The sequence below is a fragment of the Ranitomeya imitator genome, chromosome 3 (assembly GCF_032444005.1).
Source record: "Ranitomeya imitator isolate aRanImi1 chromosome 3, aRanImi1.pri, whole genome shotgun sequence".
NCBI classification, from domain to species: Eukaryota; Metazoa; Chordata; class Amphibia; order Anura; family Dendrobatidae; genus Ranitomeya; species Ranitomeya imitator.
In genome coordinates, this window is record NC_091284.1 from 317,565,896 (window position 1) to 317,586,982 (window position 21,087).

Consider the following 21,087-nt stretch of genomic DNA (forward strand, 5'->3'; position numbering starts at 1 on the left):
TGAGCTGGAGGGGCCCAGCATCAGTTTTCATAATCTGGAATGGTGTGTGGAAGGAGCAGGAGGAGCCTCAGTGTGACAGACAGCTGAGAGAGGCAGCCAGTACTGAGCCACAGGACAGCAGAACTTTCCATCATCCAATCACTGCTGAGCCCACGCTCCTGCAGTATTCTCCCCAGCCAGTCATCACCGAGCAGCAGCGCAGCCCCCGCCGAGTGAGTGCATGAGCCTGTGCTGGTGGCTGGCGTCCTGGAGTGATGTGTGCTTAGTCACCGAGGACGCCGTTATGTCCTGACCCCATCTGAATCAGCTCTAGATCCTGATAAGACCACACCGCGGACTGTGCAAGTGACACCCTCACCTCTTGCAGAGAAGCATAAGGCTGCTGAGCCTAATGTGCCTCCCTGACAGGACATAGCAGCCCCCTCAAGATTCCCACTGGTGGCATTTACTCTCCAAACAGCTCTGAAAAGTTCAGTCTTCTGAACAGAGCTGCTGTGTCCTGTCAGGGGGCGGATGGGTAACAGCAGCCTTATGTGTCTCTGCAGGAGGGAGGGTAATCATCAATACACTGCTCCTCAGGCCCGCATGGCAATAGTTAAAAGCCACCAGCCAATCGGAGGCTGGCAGGTGACATCAGCGCGCACGTCGCAATTCGCCGGCGAGTGCGCGCTGGAACTGCGAGGATGGAACTTCGCCGCAGGAGTGCAGCAAGGTAAAAAGAAAGGTTTTCTTATATTTTTAATGGAAGCGGCAAGGGGGGCAGGATGGGAGACACGGGGCAAGAATAGACACGTGGTGCGGGATCATGGGGCAGGATGGAGACACGTGGTGCGGGATCATGGGGCAGGATGGAGACACGTGGTGCGGGATCATGGGGCAGGATGGAGACACGTGGTGCGGGATCATGGGGCAGGATGGAGACACGTGGTGCGGGATCATGGGGCAGGATGGAGACACGTGGTGCGGGATCATGGGGCAGGATGGAGACACGTGGTGCGGGATCATGGGGCAGGATGGAGACACGTGGTGCGGGATCATGGGGCAGGATGGAGACACGTGGTGCGGGATCATGGGGCAGGATGGAGACACGTGGTGCGGGATCATGGGGCAGGATGGAGACACGTGGTGCGGGATCATGGGGCAGGATGGAGACACGTGGTGCGGGATCATGGGGCAGGATGGAGACACGTGGTGCGGGATCATGGGGCAGGATGGAGACACGTGGTGCGGGATCATGGGGCAGGATGGAGACACGTGGTGCGGGATCATGGGGCAAGATGGAGACACGTGGTGCGGGATCATGGGGCAGGATGGAGACACGTGGTGCGGGATCATGGGGCAGGATGGAGACACGTGGTGCGGGATCATGGGGCAGGATGGAGACACGTGGTGCGGGATCATGGGGCAGGATGGAGACACGTGGTGCGGGATCATGGGGCAGGATGGAGACACGTGGTGCGGGATCATGGGGCAGGATGGAGACACGTGGTGCGGGATCATGGGGCAGGATGGAGACACGTGGTGCGGGATCATGGGGCAGGATGGAGACACGTGGTGCGGGATCATGGGGCAGGATGGAGACACGCGGTGCGGGATCATGGGGCAGGATGGAGACACGCGGTGCGGGATCATGGGGCAGGATGGAGACACGCGGTGCGGGATCATGGGGCAGGATGGAGACACGCGGTGCGGGATCATGGGGCAGGATGGAGACACGCGGTGCGGGATCATGGGGCAGGATGGAGACCTGCGGTGCGGGATCATGGGGCAGGATGGAGACCTGCGGTGCGGGATCATGGGGCAGGATGGAGACCTGCGGTGCGGGATCATGGGGCAGGATGGAGACCTGCCCAGGAGGTAGCCACGGCTCTGGTGGAGTGAGCCGGATAAACTAATGGCCTCCCTGATCCATCTAGCAATAGTACTTTTAGCTACCCCACACCCTCTTTTGCTACCCTGAAAGGCTACGAGTAGGGTTTGATCTTTTCTCCACTGACCAGTAATAGATCTGTATTGTAACATAGATCTTCTTACATATAGCATGTGGAACTTTTGTTCCCCTGGATTTCTAGGATTACTACAGAATGATGGTAAAGTAATCTCTTGACTCCTATGGAACTTTTGAACCACCTTAGGGAGATATGCTGGGTCTGGTCTTAGAACGATCCGGTCATCAAAAACCTGAGTATAAGGAGGGCATATTGACATGGCCTGTAAATCACTGAACTCCTGTAAGGGCTCAAAAGGGTCTTTAGTTAGGGCTTCTAAGACTAAATTTAGATCCCAAGGAGGGATTTTTGGGATAACAACCGGACGAGATCTACTACAAGATTTTTATGAATCGTGAAACCCTTCTGTTTGAGGCAAGATTACAGTTATATAGGGCCCCTGTCACGATATGGTATGAAATATCATATAAGTAGTTTCTCTTGTTAGCAGGCTGAAGGCTAAAAAAGCCCCCCCTTCCCTTGCACTCAGCCAAGAGCTTTCCTTTCCAAGGGATGGGGGAAGAAGAGTTTATTACCTCTAGCTCAGAGAGCAAAGGTATTTACGACCGACATTCCTGCAGTGGAAAGTGACCGGCTAGAACTGGATTCTAAGTCTCTAGAATCCAAGGAAGTTCTTGGTTTTGTTTTTGTAAGATATTACGCAAACCGTTTACGTTAAGAACACGAAAATATATATTCTTAATCTCCCTCGGTGGATCTACCCATCCCTCTAAACACGGGCTTCTAACTCCATCTGGTAAAGAAGTAGGGATTTCTCTGTAAATATGTATCCTAGATAGGACATATTTGATCTCATTAGAATGCCCACGTTAATCCGAGATGAATGCTGGGTTTGTTATGACTATGACATGTTTTGTAGCGAAGTTATAGAAAGTAGACAAAAATAAGGTTGAAGTACTCAGAATGTAGAGAGAGGAGGGTCTGGATAAGTCAGTATTTCTGTGATGTCACAGGCTGCAGGTTTTTAAATCTCTGGCAGGCTCTCAGCAGGTCTTCTTGTCTTTTTTCCTGGAGAGCCCTGAGCACGTTCAATGAACTGGGACGTATGGAAACTTTTTTTTTTTTTTTTTTTATAATTACCCTGTACATATTTGCAATTATCTCATTTGTAACATTATTTGTAAAATATTTTGATAAAACACTGCCTGAAACTTTTGATGGGGTATATTATTTAATACTAGTTCGTTCTCCTGTTCTAAACCGCACCCAAAGTCTCCTGAAGGGAATTACGCTACTGTTGTGTTGGGTTAGCTTCGGACCCGTTTCATCGAAGCTGGTGGCAGCGATACCGTGTGCAGACTTTTGGGTGATGTAGCGACTGCGGCGTTGATAATTATTGTTCCTGCCTGAGTGGGATTAGTTTATCGCGTCGCTGCAGCGTGCCCAATTGCCAGTACATAGCAGGCAGCCTGTCTGGCGACTAATTACCCAGGGTGCAGTACCTAACCTAACAGTAAGGGCGGCGCCAGAGAGCTGCAAGTGTTAAGTGGAACTGTAAGCGGGATATACATAAATCCCTGCAGCTCGTGGTATATTGCAGAGCAGTGGGATACCTAGAATAAGCCCCTGCTGTAAACTAAGAGGTCAATAGCCTTGTGTGTGTTTTTTCATCACATTGTGAAGTGGAGGGATAACTAAGATAAGCCCCCCTGCACATGTGATAGCCGTCTGTTGGCCTAAAGTCACCCCGACCCGTGACGTAGGGGGTGACGGTCACAGTGTGAATCGTGACAGCCCCCAAGGCTGAAACCTGAACTTTAAGGGTGCTGGTTGCTAACCCAAGATGTAATCCTGCTTGCAGAAATTCTAGGATAGGACCCACTGGAGCCACCTCCCACAATGGTTCGCCCAGGAAGTTAAGACATTTTTCCCATGTCCTACCATAGATCCTAGAGGTTATGGGTTTTCTGCTTTTCAATAAGGTAGAGATTAAACCTGGCGAGAATCGTTGGGGACTTAGTTAACGCCCTCTCAAATTCCAGGCTGACAGATGGAAGCCCTTCACCTGAGAGTGGGTCACTGGGCCCTGGGTTAACAGGTCCAGAACCTCTGGCAGAATCCATGGGTCCGTTACAGACATCTGCCTTAGAAGGGAGAACCATGGTCTCTTTGGCCAGAATGGAGCTATGAGGATTATTTTTGCTTGATCCTCTCTGATCTTGCGAATCACAGCTGGAATCATCACTATCGGGGGGAGGGTTACGCGTAGGCCGGAGAGAACTTCCTTTTGCAGTAGATGACCCACTGATACCCTGGATGTTCTCTTGGATTTAAGGAGCAGAACCTTTTGACTTTTTTTGTTGTGCGAGTTGGCAAGCAAGTCTATTTCTGGTGTTTGCCCATTCCCAGCGTGCCTTACTCGTGACGTCAGACCTGGAAGCGGCCGCCGCATGGCAGAGAGAGGAGGGCAGCGTGGCAGCCACGGAAGGAACCCGGCCATCCAACCGTGCTGCACCAACGCCCGCTCGGACGCAGAGCCCGGAGGATCCGCGGAAGGCGCCTCCAGACCCCGAGCTCCGACGCACAGGCGCTGCCTGTTCTTCCACGCCGGGATGGGAGCTGGGTAAGAGGAATCACCGCCGTGTTCAGCACAAGGGTCCCTGTAAGGACAGGAAACCCAACTGAAGCGACAGAGAGGTACCGCCCTTTTATTTTCAGTAGGGTTTCCTGTCCTGACTGGGCGGATCCCCTCTCTCAGGTGTGCCGTCATGGGGGAAGGGAAAAAGACTGAAATAGTGGCCCTGGAATTCTGACAGGGGTACCGGAACTATGGCTCCTATTTTTATGAGTTCTTGTATGTCTTCTAAAAGTCTTCGATGGACCTCTGGAGATTGGCTGCGGGTCAGACAATATCTTCTGGGGGGTTTTGAGTAAATTTTATTTTGTATCCCTGAGAGAATGTTTGAAGTATCCAACGGTTTTGGGTAATACCCTGCCATCCTTCCCTGAACCATTGAAGTCTTCCTCCAATGCACTTGATGTCATTGTTTTCCTGACCCGGTCCCTTGTTCACGAGCCTCTACCCCTGCCTCCTTTAGGGTAGCTCCATCTTCCATTTTTACCCCTGCCACTATAATCCTGCCTGGGATTGAATCGGGGCTTGCGAAACACTGGCATTTTCTTTTGTTTCTGTTCTGGGAAGTCCTTCTTAAAAGCATCCGCTTTGTCCAGTAAAACATCAAATACGTGGAGACCAGAAAATGGGATTGAACACAGTTTATTTTTGGATTGAGTGTCTCCAGACCATGATCTTAACCATACCGCACGCCTTGCAGCATTAGACAATGCATTGCCCCTGGCCGCAAAGCAGACTGACTCCGCCGAGGCATCTGCCATAAAATCAGTTGCCATCTTAAGCAGTGGTAAGGATTTTAATATTTCTTCATTGACCTTGCTACTGGAGGTCGCAGCTACATTGGCCTTTATAATTCCTGCTGAGGCTTCCCGTGATTTTTTAAAGGAGATCCTCCGCTCTCCTGTCCATGGGATCCTTAAGGCCCGAGGAATCCTCGAATGGGATGGCCGTTTTCTTCGACACTCTAGCTACTGGTATGTCAATTTTTGGAACGGTTTCCCACGTTTTAGTATCCTCCGGATTAAAGGGAAGTTGGAATTTAAAGTCTTTTGGGACTATAAGTTTCTTCCCCACATCTTCCAATTCCTCTAATATCATTGCTGATGTGATTATTCATGGGGAAGACCCCATCTCTTTGAGCTCTAAGTCCTCCGAACATTTCATCCTGGACTGTCATTGGCTCTGTGGTTTCTTCCACTTTCATGGTGTTTCGGACTGCATGCAATAGAGTGTCTGTCTTCAGAAGAAAATAGATATCTCTTCCGGTCGCCAGAGAGTACAGAGGAAGATTCACCTTCTACTGAATCTAGATCAGAGTAGCCCGATACCTCTCCTTCCTCAGAGCTCGGATCCATGTTCCATCTGGGTCTCTTGGGGAGGGGACCTGGGCCGGTTCAGTAGTGGCTATAGTGGCGTGCACCTCCTCTCTGATCATAGTGCGTATATTATCCAATAAGGATGATTGCTCCTGTTTGAGCAGCTTGGCGATGCATGACTCGCACTGCTTTTTTTCGTATGTGTCTGGAAGTTTCGTGGCACATAATGGGCACTTATTAGATCTTCTTTTGACCGATGTTGTGGAGCGTAGACGTTTCCTTATCCTTAAAGATACGGAAAAATGATAATTACGTACGGGTAATTTGATTTTCCAGAACCATGACAGCACCGCACGTGAGAGATGGCATCCGCCCCCAGGAACAGGAAACCTGTAGCAGAGATAAAAGAATGTGGTGGCCCCTCTCTCCTCAGTTTGTTTCAGAGTATGGAAGATGACCGCTTTGTTAGTACACACTCATATTATATTTACATTGTGTAGCTTTTTATTAATTTTAATCCATACATATATTTCTTTTGTATGTATATATATATATATATATATATATATACATATTAACTTTTTTTTTTTTTTTGTGAATCACACAACCATCACCAAGATAGAGCGGGAATTAATGCGGTGCTGTCATGGTTCTGGAAAAATCAAATTACCCGTAAGTAATTATCATTTTTTCCCTTCACCATGACAGCACCGCACGTGAGAGGAAGAAATAGAAGACTCCTAGGGTGGGACAACAGCAGATAATACCTTTCTCCCAAAAGACAAGTTTGATAGACCTAAGTCTAGCCTATAATGTTGGAAGAAGGTAGATGGTGAAGACCATACTGCCGCTCTACAAATCTGTTCTACCGAGGCGTTTGCCCTTTCCACCCAGGATGTGGCAATAGCACGCGTGGAGTGGGCCGTAACACCTTGTGGGGGAACTTGACCAGAAGAGGAATATGAAAGTGAGATAACCGTACGCAACCACCGTGTAATAGTTGCCTTTGAGGCCTTTTTTCCCCCTGTTTGTCCCCTGGAAGGCGACAAAAAGGGCTGATGACTGACGCCAAGGTTTTGTGGCTTCTATGTATTGAAGCAGGCAGCATCTGACATCGAGAGAATGGAAGGTTTGTTCTCCCTGGGATTTTGGTTGAGGACAGAATGAGGGCAGAATAATTTCCTGGTCCCTATGAAATTTTGAGTTGACCTTTGGAAGGAAGGCCGGGTCGGTTTTGATGACCATTTTGTCATCCTGGAAGGTAGTCTAAGGGGGGGGGGGGGTTCACCGACATAGCTTGCAGCTCGCAGGTACGACGTGCTGAAGTTAAGGCAACCAGGAGGACCGTTTTTAGGGTTAAGGATTTTATTGAAATAGAATCAAGAGGCTCAAAGGGGGGAAATGGTTAGAGCATTTAAAACTAAATTTAGATCCCAGGGAGCCACCTTAGGTAACAATTTTGAGGGTCTAGATGCAAAGGAGGCTCGGATGAATCTATAGACCCAAGGGTGGTCAGCAAGTTTCTGATCAAACAATACACCCAGGGCAGAGACTTGCACCTTTAAGGTGCTAGTAGATAGCCCCCTCTCTAACCCTTTTTGGAGAAATTCTAGAATCTCTTTTACCAGAACTTCTTGGCTTGTCTTGGACAACTGTCGCCCTGAGAATTCCAGGAATTGTTGCCAAATTTGTTGGTATTTCTCTGAGGTGACTTTTTTCCTGCTAGAGAGCAACGTGGTCACCAAAGGGTTTGAGAATCCTTTTGCTAATAGAAGCCCCCTCTCAAGTTCCAGGCGGTGAGATGTAGCCCGTGTACTTGGGGATGTTGAACTGGTCCCTGGTGTAGGAGATCTGAGGCATCTGGGAGGATCCACGGGTTCGAGATAGACATGCGTCAGCCACGTGAACCATGCCCTTTTCGGCCAAAAAAGGAGCTATGAGGATAACTCGTGCCTTGTCTTTCCGAATCTTCTTGAGGACTGTCGGGACTAATGGTATCGGGGGAAATGCGTACGCCAGGTGAAAGTTCCATCGGTATAGAAACGCATCTACTCCCTCCGGGTGTTCTCTTGGGTTCAGAGAATAGAACCTCCTCACCATCCGATTTTCTCTTGTGGCAAATATGTCTATTTCTGGCACACCCCAGCTGGCACAGATTTTCCCAAATATTCCCTGGTTTAGGGACCATTCTCCCTGATGTAATATATGCTGACTTAAGAAGTCGGCTACCTGATTTTCTGACCCCCTTAAGTATGTTCCGGTTAAGGACAGAAGGTTGTTCTCGGCCCATATGAAAAGCTGTTTTGCTTCTGCCATAAGGGATGGGGATCTTGTGCCCCCTTGATGATTTATATAGGCTATCGTTGTGTTGTTGTCGGACAACACCACCACATGTCTTCCTCGTATCCTTCCTCCTATGTAAAAAAGTGCTTGCCTTACTGCCGACAACTCTTTTAGATTGGAGGACGCTCCTGACATTGAGGCCTCCCATTGTCCCTGTAGGAACTGATCCTCCAAATGTGCTCCCCATCCCCATGGACTTGCATCGGTAGTGAGGACTACTGGATTCTGCACTGACCACGGCACTGCGCTGCTTAAATTTTCCACTCTTAGCCACCATTCTAGTGAGTCCTGAACCTTTGGTCATAGACAAATTTTCCGGTTCAGATTGTATGGAGTTCTCATTTGTTCGGTCAGTATCTGCCATTGTAACTCATGTATGGCTTTGTGCCCACCGTGTTGCTGGAATTGTTGCCGTTAGAACTCCTAAAAGCGACATTGCATTCCGTAGTGAGATGGTCTGTTGTAGCTGGAACAGTTGTACTTTGTTGGATAGTTTGAATTTTCCTTTGTGGGAGGACACACTCTTGTTTGACCGAATCCAATAGGATCCCGAGGAATTCTTGAGTCTGTGTTGGGACAAGTCTTGATTTTTTCAGGTTTATAACCCATCCTAGCCTGGTTAGCACCTCCAGCACTCTTGCGACTGTTTTCTCGCAATTTTTTTTGTTTGCTATCACCAAAAAATCGTCCAAATAAGGTACCAGCATTATGTCTTCGTTCCTGACGAAGGACGCCACTTCGGAAATGATTTTTGTAAATACGCGGGGCGCTATAGCCACCCTGAAGGGAAGACATTGATATTGTAGATGGGGGGGTGTTTGCAAGATTCACCACTAACCTCAGGTACTGTTGGTGTTGGACCGCGATTGGTACATGGTAGTAAGCATCTGTAAGATCGATCACTGCCATGCAACAGTTTGGATCGAGTACCTTTATTGCCGTTCTCAGGGTCTCCATTTTGAATTTTTCTATCTGAATATATGGGTTTAGAGCCTTCAGGTTGAATATTACTCTTAGCGAGCCGTCTGGTTTTGGTGTTAGAAACAAGGTGCTGTAGAACCCTTTCCCTATCTCTTGATAAGACACTCTTATTAACACTTCTTTTTGTATGAGGAGATGAATTTCTCTTTCTAGTGTGGCCTGATTTTTCCCCACCACCTGGGTCATTTTTACACGATTTGGTGGGAGGCTGGAGAACTTGAAGGGAACCTGTCACCTGAATTTGGCAGGACCAGTTTTGGGTCATACGGGCGGGGTTTTCGGGTGTTTGATTCACCCTTTCCTTAACCGCTGGCTGCATGCTGGCCGCAATATTGGATTGAAGTTCATTCTCTGTCCTCCGGAGTACACGCATGCGCAAGGCAATATTGCCTTGCGCTGGCGTACACTTCGGAGGACAGAGAATGAACTTCAATCCAATATTGCGGCCAGCATGCAGCCAGCGGGTAAGGAAAGGGTGAATCAAACACCCGAAAACCACGCCCATATGACCCAAAACTGGTCCCACCAAATTCAGGTGACAGGTTCCCTTTGAGTCTTAACCCTTCTGACAAGTTGATTATCCATTGAGACGCCGACAGTGCTGCCCAGTGGTGGACAAACCATCGGAGTCTTCCGCCCACTGGGATTTTGGCGTAATTGATTATTGGGATCAGACTTGGGGGGGAGGCTTATTGAAAAGGAATCCCCTACGATCTTTCCAGGGTCTGCCCCGACTAGACCTGTCATCTGATCGGCCGCGGGTCCCTCTATATCCGGATCCACGAAAGGACGGACGAGAGGTTTCCCATCGGCGCCTAGGAAAGGAAGGAGGTGGAAACCGCTTCTTCTTGTCCGATGCCTTTTCAAGGATCTCGTCTAGAGCCTTTCCAAAAAGATAGTCCTTCACAGGGCACCCCACAAAGTTTGACGTTTGATTGGAAGTCAGCCGTCCAATTTTTTAGCCATAATGCTCTACGACCCGAGTTGGATAGAGCATATGCACGTGCGGCACCTCTGACAGAATCAACTGAAGCATCTGCCAGGAATCTTGCGGCGCCCTATAGAGAGGGTAATGCTTCTAGTAGTCTCTCTCTCGAGCATTTGTTTTTGATCTGGTCACTTAGCTCCTCTAACCACTTGACCATAGCACGTGCTGTGCAAGTGGCAGCAACCCCGGTTTTAAATTACCATGTCGCCGCTTCCCAAGCCGATTTTAGAAAGGCATCTGCTTTCTTGTCTAAGGGATCTTTTAAGGCTCCCATGTCCTCAAATGGTAATGCTACCCTTTTAGAGGTGCTGGCGATGGCTGCATCTAGCTTGGGAGCCTTTTCCCACTCTCACAGATTTCATCATCAAAGGGGTACTTGCGTTTTAAGGCTTGAGGGATGGATATTTTCTTGTTGGGCCTTTTCCACTCCTTTTTAATTAAATTTACTATATTTTCATGGAAGGGAAAAAAAATTACGCTTCTTCCCTTCCAAATTACTAAACATTGCGTCCTGAACTGACCACGGCTCTTTTGGAGTCTCTAGCCCCATAGATGCTCTAACGAGTTTGAGCAATTTTCCAATCTCTTCTGACTGGAAATAAGGGTGGCCACACTCCTCATCCGAGGAGTCTAGGTCTGAAGCATCAGAGGGGATTAATATTCCCGGTTCATCCCCTGAATCTACGGACGACCCTTGTTCACTTGTTGGGGGAGGGGGGGGGTTCTCTTCACTGTATGATGTTTCAACTGTTCTTTAACTGTCGATTTGACTTCCTCCCGTATTATTGTTTTAATATTCTGTAATAGGGAAGAAGATTCTTCCGCAACTGTCTTGTCAATACAAGGCTGGCAGATTTTCTTGCTGTATAGGCTAGAGAGTATGTCTTTGCATAGGGCACAGACTATTTTTCTGCTTGGATGTGGTTTTTCTCCCCTAAAAAACATGTAGTGTACAGTGTATCAGTACAGGTCATTCTCAAAAAATTAGCATATAGTGTTAAATTTCATTATTTACCATAATGTAATGATTACAATTAAACTTTCATATATTATAGATTCATTATCCACCAACTGAAATTTGTCAGGTCTTTTATTGTTTTAATACTGATGATTTTGGCATACAACTCCTGATAACCCAAAAAACCTGTCTCAATAAATTAGCATATTTCACCCATCCAATCAAATAAAAGTGTTTTTTAATAACAAACAAAAAAACCATCAAATAATAATGTTCAGTTATGCACTCAATACTTGGTCGGGAATCCTTTGGCAGAAATGACTGCTTCAATGCAGCGTGGCATGGAGGCAATCAGCCTATGACACTGCTGAGATGTTATGGAGGCCCAGGATGCTTCAATAGCGGCCTTAAGCTCATCCAGAGTGTTGGGTCTTGCGTCTCTCAACTTTCTCTTCACAATATCCCACAGATTCTCTATGGGGTTCAGGTCAGGAGAGTTGGCAGGCCAATTGAGCACAGTAATACCATGGTCAGTAAACCATTTACCAGTGGTTTTGGCACTGTGAGCAGGTGCCAGGTCGTGCTGAAAAATGAAATCTTCATCTCCATAAAGCATTTCAGCCGATGGAAGCATGAAGTGCTCCAAAATCTCCTGATAGCTAGCTGCATTGACCCTGCCCTTGATGAAACACAGTGGACCAACACCAGCAGCTGACATGGCACCCCACACCATCACTGACTGTGGGTACTTGACACTGGACTTCAGGCATTTTGGCATTTCCTTCTCCCCAGTCTTCCTCCAGACTCTGGCACCTTGATTTCCGAATGACATGCAAAATTTGCTTTCATCAGAAAAAAGTACTTGGGACCACTTAGCAACAGTCCAGTGCTGCTTCTCTGTAGCCCAGGTCAGGCGCCTCTGCCGCTGTTTATGGTTCTAAAGTGGCTTTACCTGGGGAATGCGGCACCTGTAGCCCATTTCCTGCACACGCCTGTGCACGGTGGCTCTGGATGTTTCCACACCAGACTCAGTCCACTGCATCCTCAGGTTCCCCAAGGTCTGGAATCGTTCCTTCTCCACAATCTTCCTCAGGGTCCGGTCTCCTCTTCTCGTTGTACAGCGTTTTCTGCCACATTGTTTCCTTCCAACAGACTTACCATTGAGGTGCCTTGATACAGCACTCTGGGAACAGCCTATTTGTTGAGAAATTTCTTTCTGGGTCTTACCCTCTTGCTTGAGGGTGTCAATGATGGCCTTCTTGACATCTGTCAGGTCGCTAGTCTTACCCATGATGGGGGTTTTGAGTAATGAACCAGGCAGGGAGTTTATAAAAGCCTCAGGTATCTTTTGCATGTGTTTAGAGTTAATTAGTTGATTCAGAAGATTAGGGTAATAGGTCGTTTAGAGAACCTTTTCTTGATATGCTAATTTATTGAGACAGGTTTTTTGGGTTATCAGGAGTTGTATGCCAAAATCATCAGTATTAAAACAATAAAAGACCTGACAAATTTCAGTTGGTGGATAATGAATCTATAATATATGAAAGTTTAATTGTAATCATTACATTATGGTAAATAATGAAATTTAACACTATATGCTAATTTTTTGAGAAGGACCTGTATGTGTGGTTTTGCCTTACAAAGGCACTCCCTCCAGGACCCCGGATACCGCAGTAGCTTGTGCCTCCTCAGATATCTTTGTATCTGGATCCATCGCTGGTTCGGTCATCTTAGCAGGCAGATTGCTTGCTGTGAAGGACCAGCCATTTCCTTGGTTGCTGCTTTTTATATCAGGAGCGGTGTGCGTGCCTCTGTATCAACTTCCGCCCGGAAGTGTCCAGCACACCAGCTCCCTCGGCGTGTGACGTCGCTTCCGCGTGACCGGAAGTCGTCATCCTTCACTTCGGCGTCAGTGAAGGACACGCCCCTAAACGCCGGACCAGCCTCCTGCACAGAGCGGTCGCCGAGGAGTCCGGCAAGGGGGAAGGAAGGCGCGGACACAGCAGCCTCTTCACCCGGACAGCACCGCACGTGATGCCGCCGAGTATGGCTGGCCCCCCCGCGGACCTCGGCCTCTGGACCGGAATCATCAGAGGGGGATCCCTCCAGAAGTAGGAGCTGTGCGACAGGCATCCACCTGCAGGAACAGGAAACCAAAACTGAGGAGAGAGGGGCCGTCCCATTCTTTTATCTCTGCTACAGGTTTCCTGTTCCTGGGGCCGGATGCCATCTCTCACGTGCGGTGCTGTCATGGTGAAGGGAAAAGGAAAGTCCTATAGCTACTGTATTTAGACTGCTTTGGAAGATGCTATTGTAGCTCACTCACGTGGTCCAAGGGAGATTCGGACTGGACGTCAGGACGGCTAGCACTCTCCATGTTACTGGGTCAGTGTGTGCTATCAGCTGTGTCTTAAATAGTCAGTCTTACCCGCCCTCAAGACATCTGAATCGTCCTCCTTCCGATCACAGCTGCTGCTCGTCAGGATCCTGCTGTCGCTTCTGACAGCACATGCGCTGCGTGGAACGCACCCTGGTCTTGGATCTCTGCTCATACGCCGCGCCCCCTCCAGGAGCGCCTGCCGGCCCATTCAGCTCCGCCCTCAGAAGTTGTCACCACACGACTTCCGGTGTCATGGCGCCGCACTGGAGGGAGACGCCGACTCAGCGAGCGGAAACTTCTCAGCCACCTGTAGTGGCGCCGTATCGCCGGAATGAGCATCGCGGACGCCCGCCGAGAGGGCGCCGCGCAGCAGCTGCAGCCCAGGCTCCACGGAGGGAATGTGGCTGCACACGGGAGCTCTGCTCTACCGAACGCTGTGGGACCTCTCACGGTATCAGCGCTATTGCGGGCATACCTCACCTGCTGCCCCAACCCCGCTGGAGGAGCTGGAGCCAGGTAAACCGGATCTTCGCACGTCTGTGCTCCTTTTCCTGCGTCTGTCCCTGATAGGGACAGGAAAAACACTGAAGGGTGGAGGGGCTATTTAACCTCTTCTGTGTTTCCTGTCCCTTATCAAAGATATGAAGGCTAACCTCCTGGTGGTGCTGTCAGGAGGGATGTCCTGGGAAAATAAAGATTAAGAAACAACCACAAGACGGATTTTATCAACCAAGGTATCATTTAATTCAGTATAACGGTGCCAACCTGACACTGTGTGTAGGTTACTATGCACAATCCTACTGACAGGTTCCATTTTAGGCTTTGTTGTGGGCCCCTAAGGCTATGTGCACACGTTGCGGATTGTATGAGTTTTACATACACAACACACCCCATTGAATTCAATGGGATTCCGCAATGCTGTGCTAATGCTGCGTATTTTTCCGCGGCGGAATCGCATAGCGTAAAAATACGCAGCATGTTCATTCTTTGTGCAGAATCAAGGCGATTCCGCACACATAAGAATGCATTGATCTGCTTACATCCCGCATAGGGCTATGCCCACCATGCGCAAAGTAAGCAGATCATGTGCGGATGGTACCCAGGTGTGGAGGAGAGGAGACTCTCCTCCAGGCCCTGGGTACCATATCCCTGTTAAAAAAAAAAAAAAAAAAAAAAAAAGGGAATTTAACAAAAAAAAAAAAAAAAAATAGTTATATACAGGTCCTTCTCAAAAAATTAGCATATAGTGTTAAATTTCATTATTTACCATAATGTAATGATTACAATTAAACTTTCATATATTATAGATTCATTATCCACCAACTGAAATTTGTCAGGTCTTTTATTGTTTTAATACTGATGATTTTGGCATACAACTCCTGATAACCCAAAAAACCTGTCTCAATAAATTAGCATATCAAGAAAAGGTTCTCTAAACGACCTATTACCCTAATCTTCTGAATCAACTAATTAACTCTAAACACATGCAAAAGATACCTGAGGCTTTTATAAACTCCCTGCCTGGTTCATTACTCAAAACCCCCATCATGGGTAAGACTAGCGACCTGACAGATGTCAAGAAGGCCATCATTGACACCCTCAAGCAAGAGGGTAAGACCCAGAAAGAAATTTCTCAACAAATAGGCTGTTCCCAGAGTGCTGTATCAAGGCACCTCAATGGTAAGTCTGTTGGAAGGAAACAATGTGGCAGAAAACGCTGTACAACGAGAAGAGGAGACCGGACCCTGAGGAAGATTGTGGAGAAGGAACGATTCCAGACCTTGGGGAACCTGAGGAAGCAGTGGACTGAGTCTGGTGTGGAAACATCCAGAGCCACCGTGCACAGGCGTGTGCAGGAAATGGGCTACAGGTGCCGCATTCCCCAGGTAAAGCCACTTTTGAACCATAAACAGCGGCAGAGGCGCCTGACCTGGGCTACAGAGAAGCAGCACTGGACTGTTGCTAAGTGGTCCCAAGTACTTTTTTCTGATGAAAGCAAATTTTGCATGTCATTCGGAAATCAAGGTGCCAGAGTCTGGAGGAAGACTGGGGAGAAGGAAATGCCAAAATGCCTGAAGTCCAGTGTCAAGTACCCACAGTCAGTGATGGTGTGGGGTGCCATGTCAGCTGCTGGTGTTGGTCCACTGTGTTTCATCAAGGGCAGGGTCAATGCAGCTAGCTATCAGGAGATTTTGGAGCACTTCATGCTTCCATCGGCTGAAATGCTTTATGGAGATGAAGATTTCATTTTTCAGCACGACCTGGCACCTGCTCACAGTGCCAAAACCACTGGTAAATGGTTTACTGACCATGGTATTACTGTGCTCAATTGGCCTGCCAACTCTCCTGACCTGAACCCCATAGAGAATCTGTGGGATATTGTGAAGAGAAAGTTGAGAGACGCAAGACCCAACACTCTGGATGAGCTTAAGGCCGCTATTGAAGCATCCTGGGCCTCCATAACATCTCAGCAGTGTCATAGGCTGATTGCCTCCATGCCACGCCGCATTGAAGCAGTCATTTCTGCCAAAGGATTCCCGACCAAGTATTGAGTGCATAACTGAACATTATTATTTGATGGTTTTTTTGTTTGTTATTAAAAAACACTTTTATTTGATTGGATGGGTGAAATATGCTAATTTATTGAGACAGGTTTTTTGGGTTATCAGGAGTTGTATGCCAAAATCATCAGTATTAAAACAATAAAAGACCTGACAAATTTCAGTTGGTGGATAATGAATCTATAATATATGAAAGTTTAATTGTAATCATTACATTATGGTAAATAATGAAATTTAACACTATATGCTAATTTTTTGAGAAGGACCTGTACTCACCTTCTGGCAGCCACCGGATCCAGCCCAGGCCTTAGCGATGCTCCCAGCAGCTCACGTTCCCCGTTATGCTTTGCGACAATGACCTGTAATGACGTAGCGGTCTCGCGTGATGCTACGTCATCTGGGGTCATTGTCGTTAGGTATCACTGGGAAAGGGGGTTGCCAGGAGCATCGCGAGGGTGGGAAGGCTGTGGGGGCCGCCAGAAGGCGAGAATATCATGATTTTTTTTTTTTTATTTCTTTTATTATTTTTTACATTCTATCTTTTACTATTGATGCTGCATGGGCAGCATCAATAGTAAAAAGTTGGTCACATTTGTCAAACACTGTTTGATAAGTATGACCAACCTGTCTATCACTTTTCCAAGCGATGATACAGATCGCTTGGAAAACGCTAGCATTCTGCAAGCTAATTATGCTTGCAAAACGCTAGTGTTTAGCAGGAAAACACATGCCAATGCGTTTTACCCGCGGCAGGGAGTTCCAGAATTGAGGTGGAAATTTCCGCAGCAATTCAGCAACGTGTGCACATAGCCGAAATCTAGCCAAGCTTCATTCATTTCTGTAATGAAAAGAGAAGTAATGGAATACTCACCACAGCTACAATGACACCAATCACAGTGATAAGGAAGAAAGGTACCAAAACAATTCCTCCCATTGAATCAGCATCCACATTACTTGATCCAGGATCTGTAGAGTTACTCATGGCAGCAGTGAAGGGAGCATGAGGATGGTAAGAAGAAAGTGCTACAGAGAAGACTAGGAAACAGATGAGGGAGCAAAACAGTGAATAATTGTGGTCAGTAATACAGTAGTAATAGGGCAGAAAATGTAATTTTCTACTAACTTTAACAGCCTGAGTTTAGAAAACAAAACTAAATTGAACAGTTTTCCACAACACATGGAGAGACCTGGGCATCACCTGAGTCCTGTCTGGTGAGTCCCTACTAGAAGAGTTTGTGAAGACCTGGGTTCAAAAGAACAAGGTTATCCAATTTATGTCATTATGACATATACGAAAGATTTTTTTTTCTGACAGATATACCTCTCTGCATGAGCCCCTCATCCTCAGCATGTGCATGGCCTTAGTATATAGCTGCCTGCTGCTGTGTGAGCACGTCACGCTGCCTAGGCAGCATACTGCCACAAAGCTAGGTGTGCAAAGTGCAGGGGCATGATCCAGAAGAAAACCAGTCTATGTACACAGAACTAAGGCAAGTACAGGAACGTCTGAGAGCGACCGCAGAGCAGTATTTGTGTTGTATATACTGGTGCCTCAGTGTAAAAAGGGGTGGGGAATCTTTCTGCCAAGGGCCATCTGGATATTTATACCATCCTGAGGGCCGTACAAATTGTGCGCCATCTTCACCCACAAAGTACATCCTGATGCTGGCACAGGTGTCAGGATGTAATCTCTCATTGCATGCGCCTCAGTGCTCAGTAGTGAACATTGTGTGCATGTACTAACAGAGCAAGAAGAAATTAATGGGCTTATGGCCGTCAAAATACAGCTGCCAGACCAAGCAAGGTTGAGTACCGTAAATGGCTGCGGCCTGGGGTTCCCCACCCCTGGTGTAAACGCTACCACCATTCCACAGGGTACTGTAAATGCTGCTGTCAGTCTGAAGTCTTGTGTCACTGCTGCAATCAGTTCAATTTAAAAGCCCAGCATATCCTGACAGCACAAAACTGTGAACTGGGAGTTACAGTTCCCCGATTTCTAGCACGTCCTGTGGCTTCATGGCTCTCTGGATACACTAGTAGTTGTAGTTTCCCAATAAACAAACAGACAACCCCTTTAATAACTGTGCACTGACAGGATTTCAGGTTTTGAAATTTAACTAAAAATATTGTAAGCTGAGGATAGTTCTTTGTGGTATACCATCTGAGCCACCAGCTTGTCTTACTGCATACAGTGCAGGTCCTTATTGAAGGGATTGCCCTCACAGCCATTTGGAAACTACAATTAAGGCCTCACATTGTTTTTACAAGTCTGCAGTTTGTGTTTTGACTAGAAGCTCTTTGTAAAAAGAGTCTTGTGATTTATTTTCAGGGTGAACCCAGGATTGAGTTGGTTTGGCCTCCTGGTTAGGCGGTTTTCATTGCCATGTAAATGTAGTTGGAGCTCGCGAGTCATTGGGAGGACGTAGACATCCAGTCCGACATTTTGGGAAAATTCGATAGCGTCACCTAGATAAAAAAGTGTTGTGAACCTAGCCAATAACATTTACGCTATACATTTAGCGTGCATGAAGGAAAAGCATCCGACGTACATGGTAGACATATGTATGGGGGCAATTGTTTTGGGCGGCACGGTGGCGCAGTGGTTAGCACAGCAGACTTGCAGTGCTGGAGTCCTGGGTTCAAACCCCACTCAGGACAACATCTGCAAGGAGTTTGTATGTTCTCCCCGTGTTTGCGTGGGTTTCCTCCGGGCACTCCGGTTTCCTCCCACATTCCAAAGACCATACTGATAGGGAATTTAGATTGTGAGCCCCATCGGGGACAGCAATGATAATGTGTGCAAAATGTAAAGCGCTGCAGAATATGTTAGCGCTATATAAAGATTATTAAAATAAAGATTATTGTTATGTTTTTCTTTTCGTATGAGAGAAACTGATGCCACACAGATGGCTACAGAGTAACAATTGAAGGGGTGGTCCGCTACACTGAGTAATGCCCTCATTCATTTACACCTGTTTTAGCAAAGTATTTTTGTGAATGCCTTCTGCTGCCACAAGTGCCTGTTAGGCTACGTTCACATTTGCGTTGTTGGGCGCAGCGTCGGCGATGAGACGCAATGCAACCAACAACGCAAATACACAACGCAGCGTTTTGCGACGCATGCGTTGTCATAAGACCCTACAGATCAAGAATTTCGGCGCAGGGAAAACGATACAAGTAGCGTCCTCTGCGCCCTGTCTGGTGCATCTAAATGACGCATGCGTCGTAAAACGCAGTACAACGTATACCGGCGCATGTCCATGCGCCCATGTTAAAGATAGGGGCGCATGACGCATGCTTTCGGTATGCGCTGACGACGCTGCGCCCAGCAACGCAAATGTGAACGTAGCCTAAGTGGCGCTGCTTGCTCAGTCTGCATCACGTGGCGCCGGCAGCAGGCACCACTGAACTTCTGGATTTCCTGGGTTCACCCGGGCATGACCCAGTCACATCTCCCCCCTGACCGGATTGTGGGCAGCGTTTCACCGCACATCACAGCCCAGTATCCAGCGTGCACTATCCCCTTCTCCCGCCTTAAATGGCCACACGCGTGTGCAGGATACCGGGCTGTGACGTGTGGTGAAATGCTGCCCACAGTCCAGTTAGGGGGTGATGCGACTGGGTCATGCAGCTGGCGCCCCGTGACGCAGACTGAGCGAGCAGCGACAGCGCCACTTACGGCAGCAGAAGCCATTTACATTACTTTGCTAAAACAGGTGTAAATGGATGGGGGCATAACTCAGTGTAGTGGACCACCTTCTAGTACTTCCTCAGAGGGGGTTCCATACATCACACAGCAGAGTATGGCTGCCCCCACTGCCACTTGCTGGTTAGGGCGGGACTGGAGTCTGCTTTATGACACTGGTCAAGGTGCAGGCGGCGCTCACAGGTCTTGGCTACTCCATGGCCGACGTCAGGATACTTTCTAGAAGCACCAAGCAGCTTACAAAGCTCCAGTGTAGTAGAGACAGGACATAGCAAACAATGGCACTCATAGCCGGCGCCGGCCCGGAGAGCGCAGTGCCCACCATTATCGGGCAGGCAGCACACACTGCCGCACACAGACATCACGGAGAACACGAGACAGCCCGGGAAATAACACAAAGCCTCAGCCACCCGCTGCGCTCACCTCTGCTCCCCTCAGCCACTCTGCTCCTACCCGGAAGTCAGACTTGCAAGCCGCAGCCAATGAGCTGCCGAGGGCGGGGCTGGCTGGTGGGCGTGACCTGTGTGTCAGAGTGTGAATGTACTACTGTATCTAGTGACGCAGTACAGACGCTGTTCAGCATTGCGGTTTACTCATATTGTTCACTCTTGTGCACAGGGCCCCTGCTACTCGGCTGTAGTCTTAGGCTATGTACACACGATGCGGATTTAGTGCTGATCCGCAGTGGATTTTTCCACGCAGAAACGCTGCAGATCCGCACTGTGATTTACAGTACAATGTAAATCAATGGGAAAAAAAAATCAGTGCGGAAAAATCCACGAGCATGCGGATTTAATAGAAGTGCATGTCACTTCTACAATACAAGAGAAGATAGTATTCTGCTACAGATGGATCTGGATAAGTTGGAAACTTGGGCTGAAAGGTGGCAGATGAGGTTTAACAATGATAAATGTAAGGTTATACACATGGGAAGAGGGAATCAATATCACCATTACACACTGAACGGGAAACCACTGGGTAAATCTGACAGGGAGAAGGACTTGGGGATCCTAGTTAATGATAAACTTACCTGGAGCAGCCAGTGCCAGGCAGCAGCTGCCAAGGCAAACAGGATCATGGGGTGCATTAAAAGAGGTCTGGATACACATGATGAGAGCATTATACTGCCTCTGTACAAATCCCTAGTTAGACCGCACATGGAGTACTGTGTCCAGTTTTGGGCACCGGTGCTCAGGAAGGATATAATGGAACTAGAGAGAGTACAAAGGAGGGCAACAAAATTAATAAAGGGGATGGGAGAACTACAATA

General features: G+C 47.9%; 1 protein-coding gene across 2 annotated transcripts in view; it reads right to left on the minus strand.

Moving 5' to 3' along the window:
* SMIM29 (small integral membrane protein 29) overlaps window positions 1–20,288 on the minus strand; it is a 96,078-nt gene extending 75,790 nt beyond the window's left edge. Inside the window, exons 1-2 of one of the 2 annotated variants that reach the window (XM_069756616.1) lie at window positions 20,241–20,288; window positions 16,983–17,146 (exon numbers count right to left, since the gene is read on the minus strand). In XM_069756616.1, coding sequence (XP_069612717.1) covers window positions 16,983–17,093 — 111 coding nt within the window. In that variant the 5' untranslated portion in view covers window positions 17,094–17,146; window positions 20,241–20,288. Of the gene's footprint in view, window positions 1–16,982; window positions 17,147–20,139; window positions 20,160–20,240 lie in introns of those variants that run through there. The other variant, XM_069756615.1, reaches the window with a different exon arrangement.
* Window positions 20,289–21,087: the final 799 nt, after the last annotated feature.